This window comes from Mesoplodon bidens, assembly GCF_964165515.1.
Source record: "Mesoplodon bidens genome assembly, chromosome: 3".
Classification (NCBI taxonomy): Eukaryota; Metazoa; Chordata; class Mammalia; order Artiodactyla; family Ziphiidae; genus Mesoplodon; species Mesoplodon bidens.
This window is the reverse complement of record NC_138178.1, coordinates 178,725,364-178,741,463: the sequence shown is the minus strand read 5'-3', so window position 1 is coordinate 178,741,463 and position 16,100 is coordinate 178,725,364. Positions and strand designations below refer to the sequence as shown.

Genomic DNA, 16,100 nt, shown 5'->3' with positions numbered 1-16,100 from the left:
AAGCCCCTGGAGGGTCCTGCCTGATGGGAGTCTTTGCCCACCTGGGGGCACAGGCCACACAGACCACGCCGACAATGTGATCTGTGGTGGGCCAGAGATCAACCTGACCTCCGGAGGGCTGGACACTAAGGCCAGCCACGCTGATGGTTAGCCATGGCTATGTGACCAACCTGGATAAACACCCTGGACACCGAGTTGCTTGTGGTCTCACCATCTGTGGCCCTGAGAGAGGCCAGCTGGAAGCCTTGACCTTTTACCTTTGCTGATTCTGGTGTATATCTTTTTGTTGTACTAAACTCAGCCATGAGTGTGACGGCTTTGCTGACCCAGAACTGCAGCAGGTGGCACAGTACAGACGGTGGGGCAGCTCCTCAAGGCAGCTAAGTGCCTTCTGAAACACAGAAACCTCCTTCGCACTTGCACTGCGGCCCAAAACACACTGCGGGGACTGTGGTCTGAACTCAGAAAACATGCCCGATGCAAATCTGGGTCGGAATGGAGATCCCATTTCTCGTTTTAACATCTGACAGTAAGAAACTGTATAAAGCAGTTTGTGATTCAAACGTCAGTCATCACCAAAATGAATGTACCACAGTATAAGTTTGCAGTAAGTGCCATTTCATGTAATTTTCAGATGAATTCATAAAGGACCATTATCAAGTACGCAGCAAAAACTAATTTCCAAAGGCACTCAGTGTTTGATACTCGTGGTTGAGAGTGGTTCTTCTCATTCTGAAAAACTCCAATTTCTGCCCCGAGTTTAAGAAATCACAGTAAAATTTAACCACTGCTACGCCCTCAAGCTGCTGCATGGTAGGGCAAGTCAAGATATTCAGCTTCCACCTTTTTTTTTGGCTGTGTTGGATCTTCACTGCTGCGCACAGGCTTTCTCTAGTTGCGGCGAGCAGTGGCTTCTCTTACTGTGGAGCACAGGCTAGATCTCGGCGTGCGGGCTTCAGTAGTTGCAGCACGCGGGCTCAGTAGTTACAGTGCATGGACTTAGTTGCTCCGCGGCATGTGGATCTTCCTGGACCAGAGCTCAAACCCGTGTCCCCTGCACTGGCAGGCGGATTCTTAACCACTACACCACCAGGGAAGTCCTCAGCTTCCACTTCTGATAAAAATTCCCAGAACTGATGACAGCTAACTCCTCGAGGTCAAGTGCAGCTCGCTGTTGACACAACAGGTTGGGTGAAGCACGAGACTCAACATTTTGCACAAAACACCTGCTGACAAGCAGCCTGACGGACAAGCTTCAGGCACCTGATGTGTTAACAAGCTTCGTCCAGGTGTCCAGCCAAGCCCTGTTCTGCTCCATACACCAAATTCTGTTCGCGAACATAGCAGTTTGTCCTACGAATCAGCTCACGTGGGTATGGAGGCTGAGAGGTCAGATGATCTGCCGTCTGCAAGTTGGGGACCAGGAGCCAGTGGTGAGAATCAGCTTGAGTCCAAAGGCCTGAGAACCGGAGTCCAAAGGCTGAGCACCAGGAACCCCGATGTCCAAGGACAGGAGAGGATGGATGACCCAGTGCAACGAGCAGGACGCCAGCCCCTTGCCTCTCCGCGCCATCAGGCCTCACAGACTGGACGCTGCTGTGCTGGGAGGGCTCCAATCCAGGCTGACCTGTCCCGCGACGCCCTGGCAGCCGCACCGGAAACGACATCCCCCCGGCTCCCTGGCTGCCCTGAGCCCAGCCGGGTGGACACAGCGTCCTAGTAGAGCCCACTTCAGTCGGCATGAGGTTCGCATTTTCCCCACTTCTTTGAACGTCTCAGCTGTGCCTGGTCCAGGCGGACTCTTCACAGAGGCCGGTCGCCTCGCGGGGAGCCCATCCCGCGTACCCCGCACCCACTCCCAGCCCCTCAGCCTGGGCAGCCAGCCTCCCAAAGGCTGCTCCTCGGCCAGCTGCCACCAGCACGACTGAATGACGTCACCACCAGTAACCGGCTTCGCCTGCCTGGCCGATAAGCGAGCAGACCCTGTTGGAGGCTCTTGTCCAGTTCGCGAACTTCCGTGAAGGAGCCCTGCGGCTGCACCCACACACGCTGCGTCCCCTAGGCGCAGCGCTCATGCTCCTAAAGCCACCACCTCCCAAGCCCGGGTGCCCTGCTTGCTCAGCGGGGACAGGGACGCAGACAGGGCTCCGAGCTCGCGAGTTACGACACGTAGATGTGATTCGTAATGACGGCACCGCAGGTGGGCAGGTGAGCAAGTGAGGTGACCTCACCACCGCTCAACCACACTGAGGCCCCAAAGCAGCCAGAGGACAAACGCAAACGCACCAGCTCAGCTCGTTCCAACGCGACTTTATTTATGGGCACTGAGATTTGAATTTCATGGAATTTTCATGTGTCCTAAAGTATTCTTCTTTTGATTTTTTTTTCCTCAACCATTTAAAAATGTAGGAACCATTCTTAGCTCATGAGTCACACGAGCACAGGCAGGGGGCCGCAGCCTGCCAGTCCCTGTAGCAGAGGAGTCAGTCCTGGTGAAGATGCCAATTTTCCCCCAAACTGATCTCAACCATAGTTCCAACGTGATCCCAATCAAGACTCCACAATTTTTTTTCTGTAGAAACCAATAAGCCAATCCTACACTTTACATGGGAAATCCGAGACACCAGAATAGGCTAAACAATTTGGAAAAAGGACAAAGTCAGGGAATTCCCTGGCGGTCCAGTGGTTAGGACCCTGCACTCTCACTGCCGAGGCCCCGGTTCAATCCCTGGCCAGGGAACTAAGATCCCGCAAGCTGCGTGGCACGACCAAAAAGAAAAAGAAAGAAAAAGGACAAAAGTTGGAGGATTCCCACCTGATCCAGATTTGCCGTGAAGTTACAGTAATCCAGACGGCGTGGATCGGCACAAGCATGGCCGCATCAGTGGAAAAGAGAGGAGGAACAGAGGGAACCACGGCAAACGGGCTGGACCAAGGTGCCTACAGGTGGGGGGGCGGTCAAGACGTTAACAGGTGGAGATGGACAACTGGACGTTCACACGCAAAAGGGCAAGGACCCGAGAACCGTCACCTCTACCACACACACAAATGAACTCAAAATGGGTCCTACGCTTGCAAGTAAAACCTGGAACTATAAAAACTCTACAAGAAAACAGGATAAAATCTTTGTGACCTTGGGGTAGGCAGACTTCATACACTTCTCTCTCATAAAAGAGAAAATTTGCAAAATACATATCTCGTAAAGAACTGAAATCCAGAATATAAAAGAAACTCTCACAACTCAACAGTAAGCTTCTTTCCAATTTTAAAAACCGGGCAAAGGCTTTGTCCAGACGCCTGACCAAAGGCACAGGATGGCAAATAAACACGCGGAAAGGTGGCCAGCAGCACGGAAGCTTAGGGAAACATGAATCAAAACTCAAGTGAGATGCCCTGTGTGCCAGTCAGACTCCTGTGCAGAGGACCCAGGACCCTCAGCATCGCTGCCGGGAGCACAGGAAAATAATGCCACCGCCTTGGAAAGTAATGAGGATGCACTGCGGACAGGCGACTCCGCCAGGCAACCCCACCCCTGGGCACTTTCACCCACGAGAAACACCCATAAGAACATACGTTCACACTCAAAGCTGAGCACAGGTGCTCGCGGTCGGCTTCACTCAACCACCAAAACTGGAAATAGGGGATTCCCTGGTGGCGCAGTGGTTAAGGATCCGCCTGCCGATGCAGGGGACACGGGTTCGAGCCCTGGTCCGGGAAGATCCCACATGCCACGGAGCAACTAACCCCGTGCGCCACAACTACTGAGCCTGTGCTCCAGAGCCCGGGAGCCACAACTACTGAGCCCACGTGCCACAACTACTGAAGCCCACGTGCCTAGAGCCCGTGCTCCGCAACAAGAGAAGCCACGGCAATGAGAAGCCCGCGCACCGCGACGAAGAGTAGCTCCGCTCGCCACAAGTAAAGAAAGCCCACGCGCAGCAACAAAGACCCAATGCAGTCAAAAGTAAATAAATAAAATGAATAACTTTTTTAAAAAATTATATATTAAAAAAGACTTAGAAATGGCCCAGCTGTGGTCTGAACATCAGGTCCTTCCAAAAGTCACGCTGAAATCCTAACCCCAAAGCCATGGTATCTGGAGGCAGGGCCTTTGGGAGGTGCTTAGGTGGGGCTCGGAGTGGGATTAGTGCTCTTACAGGAGACCCCACAGAGCTCCCCATTGAGGCTGCTGGAGCCTTGACCTGGGACCTGCAGCCTTCAGAACTGCAAGAAGTTGGCATCTGTTGTTAACCAGCCCCCAGTGGCTCATGCCTTGTTACAGCAGCCTGAGGGACCGAGCCGGCCCCAACGTCCCTTCGCCGCTGAATACACCTCGGTACGTCCATGCGATGGAACCCATTCAGCAAGCAGAGGACGAGCCCCCAACACGAGGACAAGTCCTGAACGCGCTGTAGCCCATGAGGGAAGCCAGCGTGCTGTGTGACACCCTGTAAAGCGGATCTGCAGCAACAGGGACAGATCGGGGCTGCCAGCACTGGGGGGGGGGGGGCAGGCGGGCTGACTACAGAAGGCAAGAGGGACGCGCGTGGGTCGTGGAAGCGGTCTAACCGCTTACCTCCCCCTCCGGCCTGTTTAGGACCACACACGTGGAAGCGTGTGCGGCACTTACACAACGGTGTGCATCCGCCCAACTCAAAGAACCGCACACATAAAAGGGTGTTGAAAGTGTACTTCAATAGACCTAACTTTAAATGTAAAAAACACACACAGGCCGTTCCCGTCTGTCTCAGTAATGACGTCCCCTAATGTCACCACCAACACTGAACTATCCTGAGCTGAGCCATCGCCCCGCAGGGAGCTCAGGGTCAGGGTCCCGCCAGCCTCGGGCTACCTTTCCATCAGCAGATCGACACGTAACCTGGCCTCTGTGAGTATCCGGTACGTATCACGTCGTCCATTCATGAGCGTCGGGCCCGTGGCCTCCCCGCGCTCAGGGACACTGGGCGCACTGCATGGCTACGCTGGGGTGCACTTGAAACTCCGAAATCTCCAACTAAAAGCTCAAGAATTCAGGTGGCATAGGGTCCTAACAGGCGGGGGACCCATCCCTCGCGGCTCCACTGCTTACACGTCAACCTCAGGCGGATTCGCAAAGACGATCCGTGAGGACTGATGGGGCTGGACAGGATGTGTCCGTGGAGCAAGTGGGCGAGCTGGTCACAGCCAGGAGGCCGCGCGAGGGGCGCCGGCGGGGACAGAGGCCCCACACCCCAGGAGGGCCACCAGACCCGCCAGCATCCCTCCAGAACCGACTCCCACCAGGGCCCCTGGGGCTGGGGACCCCGCAGCGGGAACTACGGGGCGCCTAAGGAAGCCGCACTCCTGGCCCTGCAGGACCAAGTCAGCTTTCACCTGCTACACCTGGGCCCCCCCAAGCCCCAAGCCAGGCCGCCTGCACACGGGCCCCGCCCTGCTCCGCTGTCCTCACCCCGCCGGCTCCAGCTCCCCAGCCAGGCCTCCCGTGCACACACCCCACTGGACGGAGGCCGGACCCTGCCTGGAGAGGCAAGTGGCCGACGACCACGGGGCCTGGCCTCCCTCCAGGGGCTGGAGCACAGGGTGGAGGCTGACGGCCGGTCACGCGGGCGCCCCAGGCCGGGCCCCAGGCCTGAGCACGGCAGGTGTCCCCCACATCTCTACAGAGGGAGGGACAGAGCCGCCCTCACCCGCACGCCAGGGAAAGCCCGGCCGGTGCCCACGGCTGAGCTCACTGGAGCACGTCCCACCCTGCCCTGGGCTGCACCCAGTCCCCTCCCGCGGGCTGCACCGCCTCTCAGAGGCGACCTCCTGCGACCCCCAGGGGAGCCCCGCCCGTGCAGCCCGAGGAGCCCACTCTGCCCGACGCCCACAGACGGACCCTCGGGGAGCCAGTGTGGCCGCCTGGACCCCCGCCTTGCAGAGGGCAGGGAAGCAGCGGGCCTGCCCTCCAGGGGTGCTGAGCGCGGGGCCCCCCTGGGCGTGCTGCAGCCATGCCCCTCGCTCCCGAGGCAAGCAGCCCCCACCTCCGGTCACCACTGTCACACGCGTCACCCAGCGGAACCTGGGCCTCCGTCTCAGGGGCCCGTGCCCAGCTGGGACCCCCGCGCAGCGACAAGAGGGCCAGGACCCAGTCGGGGGGCAGTGGGAGGCCACCCAAGGGCGGGGCCGGATCACGGGGCCCCGAAGGTGCTGGGAGTTGACCCCCCCACCGCAGGAACCACTAAGCAGTTTGAAGCACGGGAGACGGAGCAGACCCGCTGCTCAGAAGGGTCATCTCCTCAGGCAGCCCAAGAATCGCAGCCAGGAGAGGGTCAGGGCGCTGCAGGGCCGGGACAGCAGGCGTCCCACGAGAAGGTACGGCTCCAACCCGCGTCCCACTGACCGGGAGCGGGGAGGCCGCAGGGGCCTGGCCAGCGCGAGACGACGGGCAGCATCTCCGAGGCCACCCCTGGCAGCCCCGCCTGCCAGGCCCTCCCCAGGAACCGCACCCCGACGTCAGCCTGGACCCCCCCGGCTGTGGAGATGGCACCAGCACCCTCGTCCGTCCACACAGGGGCCCCCAAGAGCCCCGGGAAGGCTGTGCCCGCTGCCATAGGACACGGGCCCCCTGCTCCCTGAAGACAGACGGACAGGGGTGCAGGGCGGACAGAGAGACGGAAGGCAGGAAGACAGGACATTGCGTAGAACATCAAACTCTTGAGAGAAGGAAGGCTGAGGGTCACGGGGGGGTCCTCAGGGCACCCCACCACCCTCACCCCACCCCGAACTTCAGCGGGAGGCAGCCGAGAGGAGGGGCCCCTGTGCTGACCTCACCCAAGCCACCCTTCAGGCCCCGCATGTCCAGCACCCACGTCCACACATCCAGACACCCTGGGAAGTCCACTGCGCACTGCAGGGGTGCCCGCCCCACCACGTGAGAACGGCACCGCCTGCCCCAGCACGTCCCTGCTGGCCCCGCACAAGTTTGGCATTTTCTCGCGTGTGGATGTCTTACCTAGTCAAAAGTTAAAATTAAACAAAGAAGCACTTCTGACAACAGGACAGGATACAGATGACAAAGACAAAAACAGCAGGGGCAACGGAGACACTGTCAAGCTGCCCGGAGGACTAGGGTGTTCCTGTCACCTTTTCAAAATATATTTTTAAAAATCAACTATCCAAAAGAATGGGGGTTAATTTCTTACAATGATAGAAGAAAAAAAAAGAGACGAGACCTGAGGGGAGATGGCTGCAGCCCGCCCGTTAAAAACACACCCACCGCCCCAGTGACCGCGGCATCGGGTGGCTCCTGGCTGTTGGTTTTTGCTTTCTGTCCCGAAACATGCCAGCACGTCTCTGCACAGAGACAAAAAGAGGTGCCCGTGGTGCCCTCAGTCCACGGCTGGTTGCAGAAGACTGGCCAGGTGCCCCCACTCCCCACACAGAGCAGACCCCAGAGGAAGAGGGGTCGTGGACCCTGACCCCGCCACCCACGTCCAGGCCTCCACCACCACATTTGCTGTCGCCGCCGACAGCAACCCTCTGTCCAGGCTGGGTCACTTCCCGGGGAAGAACCAGGCCCTGTCCCCTCCCAGGCTGACCCACTCCGCCCAGCCAGTCAGCTGGCACGAAGCTGCAGCCCCGCCCAGACATCCTGGCAGGGCCTCAGGACGGCCTGCCAGGTAGAATGCAGGACACCCAGAGAACGCTGGACTCTGCTAACTACTTTCTAGTGCGTGTCCCTCCCATGCGATATTTGGTACAAACTTACGCTAAGAAATTGTTTATCTGAAATCCAAACTGAACGGGCGTCTTGTACTTTCCTGGCTGAGTCTGGCACCTTTGGAAAAGGTAGAGCGTCCTGAGTGGAGACAACGGGGGCGGCGGCGAGGGGGGCTTTCCCAGACTCTGCTCCTGCGGTGCTCCCCAGGCCAGAGCAGGTTGTCCAGGCAGGGCCAAACCCCAGCAAGAGAGGGGCGTACCTTCCTCTGTCTGGGCCCTGAGAAATCCAGACACCGCCCCCCAACCCCGAGCAAGCAGCACCTCAGGACAGGGTGCCAACCTGCCAACACCCTGCCCACCGGAACCACTGGCCTCGCAGACCCATGGGGCAGCGCCTTGAGATTCCATACAGAAACTGGGGACGGAACTGCAGGGACCAAGAGGGAGTCCAAGTGGAAGCGGTCCTGCAACGCAGGCCCTGGGAGGGCCTCCAGGACACCCTCAGGGGGACACGCAGACCACTCCCCTGGAGGAGGCACTGCAGGACACAGAGATCCTGGTCAACAACGTGGGGAAACTGAGGCACGGGAAGGTCTGAGGGTGGCCAGGCCCCTGCTGACTTCGCAGCCAGATAGGTGGCTTGAAGCCCACATGTCAAGGAGTGGACACAAGTGGAGATCGGGGCATCCACAGCCTGGATGGGGCAGGGACAGCTCCCCTTGGAACCAGTCCCCACAGGCAGGCACAGTGGAGGTCCCACCCACCGAGGCAGGAGCTGGCAGAAGCGCCTGGCAGCGGGTGAAAGCACAGCAGGGGCCAGCTGAGGGCCTCCAGCCCCCGGCCGCCGCCACCTCCTCCTGCAGCCTCCGTGTCTCCTCCATCCAGGAGATGGGCGCCTCCGTTCTGCGGACACGGCTTCGTTTATTCAGCATGCCGACGTGACCGCAGGGCCAGCGCCTGGGATGGGAGGTAAGACCACACCTGCCGAGGGGCTTCTAGCTGGCTAAACCCAAGGGGGCACCGGGCGAGCTGGATGGTGGGCAGACCGGAGGGGCCTCAGGCTGCGCAGGAGGCCAGGAGGGGCCTGCACTGCGGAAAGGTGGTCCAAGAGGGCACAGGTTCGGGGAGCACTGAACGGGCAGCTGCAAGAGAGGCAGGAGCCCTGGGCTGCGCAGCTGGGGTGAGGCAGAGGCCGAAGCTACCAGGGCGGAGAAGGCGGCTCGGTCCTGGGGGTGACCCTCCCGCCTCCATCCACAGATGGCCGGCTCCTGCTTGGAGTGGCGAGGCTGGGAAATGAACAGGACCCTCCCGGAAGGGCCCCTACACTGCAGCCTGCTCCCCACAGGTGTCCGCCAGGGGCCTGAGCTACACGGGGTACAGGCCCCCGTTCCCATGACCACCTCTGAGCCAGAGAGAGCAAGGAAGGGCCTGACGGCCGGGCAGGTGCTGCACTGACCCACTGCACAGATGGGGGTGCACGCCCAAGGTCACAAGGCTGGCTTGGCACTCGGGGTCACCTGGCCAGCGACAGCGTAGACTGAGGACAGAGGAGACTTGGAAAGCGAGGCCAGCGCCGTCCTCAGCCCTGACACACTCCACCAAAGGTGGGCAAGTGAGCATCTCAAAGTCTCAGAGCGGGTGGGCACCTCACCTCCCTGTGAAGGACCAGCTCAGAAACCCATGGAAAACCCGCGGCACAGCCTCCCGGCGCCCCCGCCCCACGAAGTGGGGCAAGGCCCAAAGCCGGCGGCTTCCTGGGGCCCAACTGGGAGGACGAACAGCCCAGGAAGGAAGCCCCCCAGGGCCTCAGCCAGCTCGGCGACCCCCTAACCAGGGGGCTATCTGCCCCTTCTGCACCCTTGCAAAGCACCTCCCTGCTGGGCTGGGGAAACAGGACGCAGCAAAAAGTTTGGGGGTGTCTTAGAAAAGCATGCTCGGGGTGACCACAGGCTGCTGAGGACCCGGAGAGGGAGCCCTGCTAGGGGAAGCCCCCAAGCACACGCCCGGCCCAAGGGGTAGCTCTCAGCCGCCCCTGTGCTCCCACGCGTGGGGCTCCCCACCCCAGCACCCGAGCCAGCCCTGCCTGGCCCAGTGGGCACGCCACACGCCTGCGGCCCCCGAACTCCCGCTCCCAGGAGGGCCGCCAGCCCCCGCCCCCCCAGACCATGTGCTCCTGCACTGCTCCGGGGTCGGGGGCTCCCACCAGGTCGCTGGCCCAGAAGGATGCTCTGCGACTCCAGGGCCCTCCACAGGTCCTCTGAAAGGGCCCAACAGGCTACACGGTCGGTCCCCAACAGGTGGGCAGAGCCCCCGCGTCCCTGGTGCGCCGCTCGGCCACTACCCGCACCGGCTCATGAGGGCCGGCCGAAGGGGTCACTTCGGGTTGGGATGAGCATGGCCGGGGCAGAGGTGGCGGTGGAGGAAGGGGCTGCTCAGAAAGGGGGGGAGGGGAAGGAGATGGGGTGGGGTGCAGAAGAGTGGGTGAGCGCTGCCGGGGGAGGGGAAGGACGGCCCAGCCGGGACGGCCTGCAGTGGGGGAGGGGTGCAGAGGCGGAGGGAGGGGACCAGAAGTGGGCCGATGGGGGGGCTGGGCCGTTGGGGAGGCGGGCGGAGGAGGGGAAGGGGAAGAAGGGAAAATGGGGGAGGGAGGGACACGACGGGGGATCCGGGCACGGGGTGCAGAGGGGGCCCGGGCGGAGGTATGGCGAGGCCCGGGGCGGCGGTTTGGGACCGAGGCAGGGAGGGGAGGAGAGATGGGGGACGGAATGGGGCCCGGGGGGGATGGGGACCCGGCGGGGACTGGGGGGATGGGGGCCGGCGGGGCCCGGGGTGGCAGGGTCGGGCCCGCGGCGCATAACGGCGGCGGCGGCGGCGGGCGGACAGGCGGCGGCCTTACCTCCGACCCTGTACATGTTGGCGGCCATGTCCGGCGGCGGCGGCGGAGGCCGCAGGCTGGGCCGGGCTCGGCGCGGGGCTCGGCGCGGGCGGCCGGGAAAATGGAGGCGCGCGGGCGCGAGGCGCGGGGGCGCGGGCGGGCGGGCGGTTTAAAGGGGCCGCGCTGCTGCTGCCGCCGCCGCCGCCGCCGCCGCCGCCGCCACCGCCACCGCCGCCGCCGCCGCCGCCGCCGCCGCCGCCGCTGCCGCTGCCGCCGCTGCCGCCGCCGCCGCCGCCGCCGAGGCCGCGCAGGGACCGAGGGCCGCGGTGCGGGCGGGAGAGGAAGAGGAGGAGCGGCCGCTGGGAGGGAGGGGCCTCAGGCGCCACCGCCCACCGCGCGGGCGGTTGCCCGACCCGCGGCCGCGCGCTCCCCGCCACCCGCCCGCGCCCCCGGGGGTCTTCCCCACGCCCCTCCCCGCAGCGGCCCTCAGCAGCCGTCCACGCCGGTCCGAGTCCTTCCTGGGCTTCCCGCTCCTCTTTCCCACCCTCCCTCCTGTCGCAGGGTCCCCTCCGAGTCCCCCACTTCCCTGAAGCGCAGCGGCCCAGCCGCGGCCTCTTGACTCCCGGCCCGGCCCTCTCCGCTCACGCCAGGGGTCTCTGTCCTGCCCCACTGCCCAGCCCCACGCCCCGCCTGGGCAGCGGCGGCGCCCCATCCCACCTCCGTGCGGGCACTGCTTCCCTGGACTGTGACCTGAGGAGAAGGCCAAGGGAGGCGCGTGGCCGTGCCCAGAGGACCCTGTGCAAGGCCCCGCCTGAGAGCGGGGGTCCTGCAGGCCTCTCTGACACGGCCCAGACCCCGCGGCTGGTGGGGCGGGGGGCGGTGCGTGCCCAGAACAGCGAGTCTGGACGGGCCCCTGTGGGTGAGGCACCTGCCTGTCCTCCCCAGGCCTGGCAGAACCTGCAACCGACTGTGAGCTTAAGGTCCGAGGATGGTGGGGAGCGCGGTGGCCTGGGCGCACCCCGCAAGGAAAAGCAGTGGGTGCAGGGGGGAGTCCCGGGTGGAGAGAAGCGGGTTCCCGGCCACGCTGGGAGCCAGGACCAACCTGGCTGCTAGGAGGCCAGCGGAGGGAGGTGTCGGGGCCCCAGGGTGACTGCCTTGTCCACTCAGAGACATCCCTTCGAGACACGGAGGGGAGTGGCGAAGGGGTGGAGCTCAGGAGAGGCCCCCGGCCGAGCACCTCCGCCGTGATTGAGGGCGGCTGCAGGGGAGGAGCTTAGGGCTGAGGATATTTAGGCAGGTTCCCCAGTGGGGGGCGCTGGCCGTGGAATGGTCTCCCTCCCCCCAGGCCCCGTCCGAGCTTCGTGACCTGCATCTCCTCGTCTGGACAGCGAAGCTGCAGCATGAAGTCCCCTTCCACCTACACCTAACAAGTCGACCATAAAGTTAGTTACGAACCACCGATAAGTACCCAGGCAGGGCTTTCAGCTTTCCGCAGGGCCGCCCGCCTGCCAGCTGCGGGGAGAAGCAACAAAGGGCGGGGGCTGTTCTCCTCCCAGGACGGGGCCGTGGGGGTGAGCGGCAGTCCGGGCTGACCTCCCCCGGAAGCAAGGCCACGGGCCGCGTCTCAGGGAAGCCGCTGGAATAACAGGTCTCCCCCCTCCCAGAGCAGAGTGACGTCTAATAAACCCTCGGGAGACAGCACAGAGCCCCCGCTCCTCCGTTGGCTTCCACACTGCTTTCCCCTCTCCAGACTAACAAAAAGGGGGGATTGCATGCAATGCCCAGCCCTTACACCAGCTCCGCGGCAGGCCTACAGACCCGAGACACCTTGCAAAAAAGACTTAGGAATTCACCCATTTAGTAGCAGAGGAAGTAGACATTCAGGAGAGAGCCGGGAGGGTGTGTGAAGGTGTGGCCACGTCCACGGCCGCAAGGACAGCAGGGGGCGGGGGTGAGGCGCAGCGGAAGAGACCTGAAGAAGCAGAAGGCAACTCCACAGCAGCCCTGGAATCTTAGGAGCCTGACAGAACGGGAGGTCGGTCATCAGAAGTCAGAGGGTAGATGGCCGGACAGCAGGACGAGAGCAAGGGTTAAGAGCTGAGGAAACACAGTTCCTCAAAATCACGCCGTCGTCGCTAGAACAAGAAACGGCGAGGGGCAGGATGTCGGGCGACTAACAGGGAAGGCTGTGCGGTCCAGTGGGGGGCGGGGGAGAGGTGATAAATGTGACATTACGGGCCTTGAGGACACAGTGATGAGGGTCAGGGGACAGGGTGATCATAGTGGGGGCACTGTTTGGAGAGGCTGGGACACTGGTGAAGGAGGGACCCATGGGAGTCCAACGGTGGGTGAAGTGGCCCGTAGGCCACTCGACGGGGCCGCATCCTTGTGCAGGGCCTGGAGAGTCCCGAGTGACCTGAGCTGACCTCTGGTGAGGGATGGGAGTAGCAGCAGCAGGTGTGGAGGCAAGAGGCCTCAGAGGGAGGCACACAGTGCCAGAGGCCGTGCTCGGTTAGAAAGGAGACTCAGAGACTCACTACAAGAAAGTTCCCCCGGCGTCACCTGGGAGCCTCCAGGACCATGGTGGGGCGCAAGTCACATGGAGACCCACCTTGCCTGCTTACTGAACTTCAGGGATTCCTAGAAGTGTTTTTTAGAGAAAGCATGTCACATACAAAGACAAAACCCCAAGTTGGCCCTGCTCTCTCCGGCAACATTCAAAGCCTGAAGAGCAAATCGCGAGGGTAAGAAAGCTAAACTGAAGAATCCTGCCCCGGCCAAGTTCTCATGCGTGTTTAAAGGCCTCAGGGAAACATTTTTAAACCTAGAAGAACCTGAGAAGTAAAGTTCTTTAAAAATGTGAAAGCTGACCTTTAAGACAGCCAATAAAGATGTAATTGAAAGAAAGACTGAGTGGGCAGATGCTGGCGGTGAGCTCGGCCCCCCAGTGGGATGCAGATATGACACGTGGCACGCAGGGGACGGGAGTGACTTTGCAAGGTGGGCCGGGGCCAGCGGGGAGGTGCCGGCATCCTTCACCGTTCAAAGCCCAGCATCGGATGGACGCACACCACCCAAACCCCAGTGACACCCATCTCTCAATGTTTGTTGTAATTTCTAAAAATAATCTTAGCAAAATCTCGTAAACTTGGGGTGAAGAAGCGTTCATCTAATTTCAGCGATCATGTTTTCCCTTAAAATTAAATTTTTAAAAATTTGAAAGAATTCTACACTTATTCTGTATTTTTTTAAAGATTTTTTTTGATGTGCACCATTTTTAAAGTCTTTATTGAATTTGTTAACCATATTGCTTCTGTTTTATGTTTTGTTTTTTTGGCCACAAGGTATGTGGGATCTTAGCTCCCCGACCAGGGATCGAACCCACACCCTCTGCATTGAAAGGCGAAGTCTTAACCACTGGACCCCCAGGGAAGTCCCTATTCTGTATTTCCATATATCCTCTCGCCTCTGCCTAGGCCTTTAGAAATATCTGAACTACCTCCATCACAGCGGTCCTCTCGATGATGAAATTGTGGGCGAGACTTTTAAACTTTATTGTTGGATTGCTGAATAGTGAGCAAGTGTTCTTGTAAAGCCAATGAAGTCATTTTTTTCAACCAGCAACACTGGGCAGTGACTGTCTGCGGCCCTCGGTAGGGCATGAACCACACACACCTCCCAGGTGCCCTGCCAGCCCTCGGGGGTAGGGGGTGCCGTGCCCTGTGGGCTGGGCTGGGGGGCTCCCCTTTCTGCTTGGGGTGTCCAGAGTGGCCTCTGCTCCTGCTCTGAGCCCACCTGATCCACGAGCACAGGCGGGTGCTAGGGTACAAGGGAGACCACACAGGAGGGTGGCCGTCTTCTCTGCCACAGGAGAACCTACGCAGACCCCCTGCCCGGGGGTGTCACTGTGAGTCTGGGGAGGTGCATTGCTCCTCCTAGACTTCAGGAAGGGACCTCCCGGTTGGGAAGCAGAGTAAAGGGACGCTGCAATGTCCACTGTGAGCAGTGACCAGGGGCGGTGTCCTAACCAGAGTGGTGCTGTCTGACCTGTCTGCTGTGTGACCCCCTCCTCTCATCCAGGTTCCGAGGCCCCCTTAGACCCTCCTCTCTTCCAGGGGCTCCCAGCTGGGTCACTGGTGACGTTGGGACCCGGTCATTCTCAGCTGGGGGCGGGGGGAGCGTCCTCTGCTCTTGGGATGTTGCATGGGCCCCAGCCTCCAGCCACTCGATGCCAGAGTGCCCCTCCCTCCGACATGTCACATCTTCACCCCAAACCTGTGGCCATGCTGGGTTACGCGGCAAGGGGGGAGTTGGGGTTGCTAACCAAGTGGCCTTAAAATACTATCCTGGGGTGTCCAGGAGGTCCATCATCATCACAGGGTCCTTAAAAGCGGAGGAGGAGGTGCTGCGCTGCTGGCTTTGAAGATGGAGGACGGGGCCCCGAGCCAAGGCGTGCGGGCGTCCCGAGGAGCTGGAGAAGGCTGGAGCCCCCAGTAGGAAGGCAGCCCTGCCCACGCCCTAATCTCAGCCCAGCGAGACCCGTTTCAGACTTCTACAGAACTTAGCGTCCATGGATTTGTGTGAAGACACTAAGTCTGCGGTAACTTGTTAGGGCAGCGATAGGAAGCCAACACACCCAGGGTGACAACAAAACCATCTCCGGCACTGCCACCTGTCCTGGGGCTCCACACCTTACCGGAGTGGGCCACGGGCTCCACCAGGGGAGCCCTGCGACTTCTGCTGATGTGGTGAGGAGTGCTGGGTGGTCCCAGTGGGGGAGACCTGGTGCAGAGGAGAGGCCCTGAGACCACTCGCAGGACAGAGGGCCGGCCAGCCCAGCATCCTGGACCCACCCCATCCAACTGCGGCCTCATGAGACACCCTAAGTGAGACCAAGAGACCTGGCAGGGTGAGCCCAGTGAGGCCCTGGACATGAAGTCCTTTAAGGCCCCTTGGGGCAGAGAACTCCACTGCACTTGTCACTTGTCACCTCTATCGTAACTGTTGGCACTTCAGCATGGGAGGGGGTCCTCCTGGCCCGCATGGAGCCTGGCCCAGAGCAGGTTCTGGCCTTTGACACCTACTCCCCACTTCACCAGGGTCCCTGAGGAGGAGGGGGAGGGAGTCGTGTTGTCCCCCAGGACCCAGCCTAACCCTCACCTCCACCCTTCTCCCCCACGTCTTAGGACACCTCCCCCAGCCCCAGCCTCCACCCCACATCCCTGCGGCCTGCCACTAACCCTAGGGGTCTAGGGATCCTGAGAAAGGCATGGGCCTGGAACAAGATTATACTCAGGGGACCCCAGAGAGAACGGGGTGGGGGCCTAGCTGCATGATCTTGGAAGGCTTCCTGGAGGAGGGGCCTGCGCTGAGGCCAGGATGGGCAGGTGGGGTCGCAGCACCTCAGCAGCTGGCTCTGGGAGGGAGGCAGAAACCCGGGCGTTGCCCTCACCCTGGGCCTGGGGGTGGGGGTTGATTACGTCATCTTGCCCAAAGCCCCCTCCCTCACGGCCACCCACACACG

At 61.3% G+C, this 16,100-nt stretch overlaps 1 protein-coding gene across 2 annotated transcripts in view; it reads right to left on the bottom strand.

Moving 5' to 3' along the window:
* MTA1 (metastasis associated 1) overlaps positions 1–10,728 on the bottom strand; it is a 38,383-nt gene extending 27,655 nt beyond the window's left edge. For both annotated transcript variants that reach the window (XM_081228892.1, XM_081228893.1), the window contains exon 1: positions 10,598–10,728. In XM_081228892.1, the coding sequence (XP_081085018.1) occupies positions 10,598–10,625 (28 nt within the window). In that variant the 5' untranslated portion in view covers positions 10,626–10,728. The remainder of the gene's footprint in view (positions 1–10,597) is intronic.
* Positions 10,729–16,100: the final 5,372 nt, after the last annotated feature.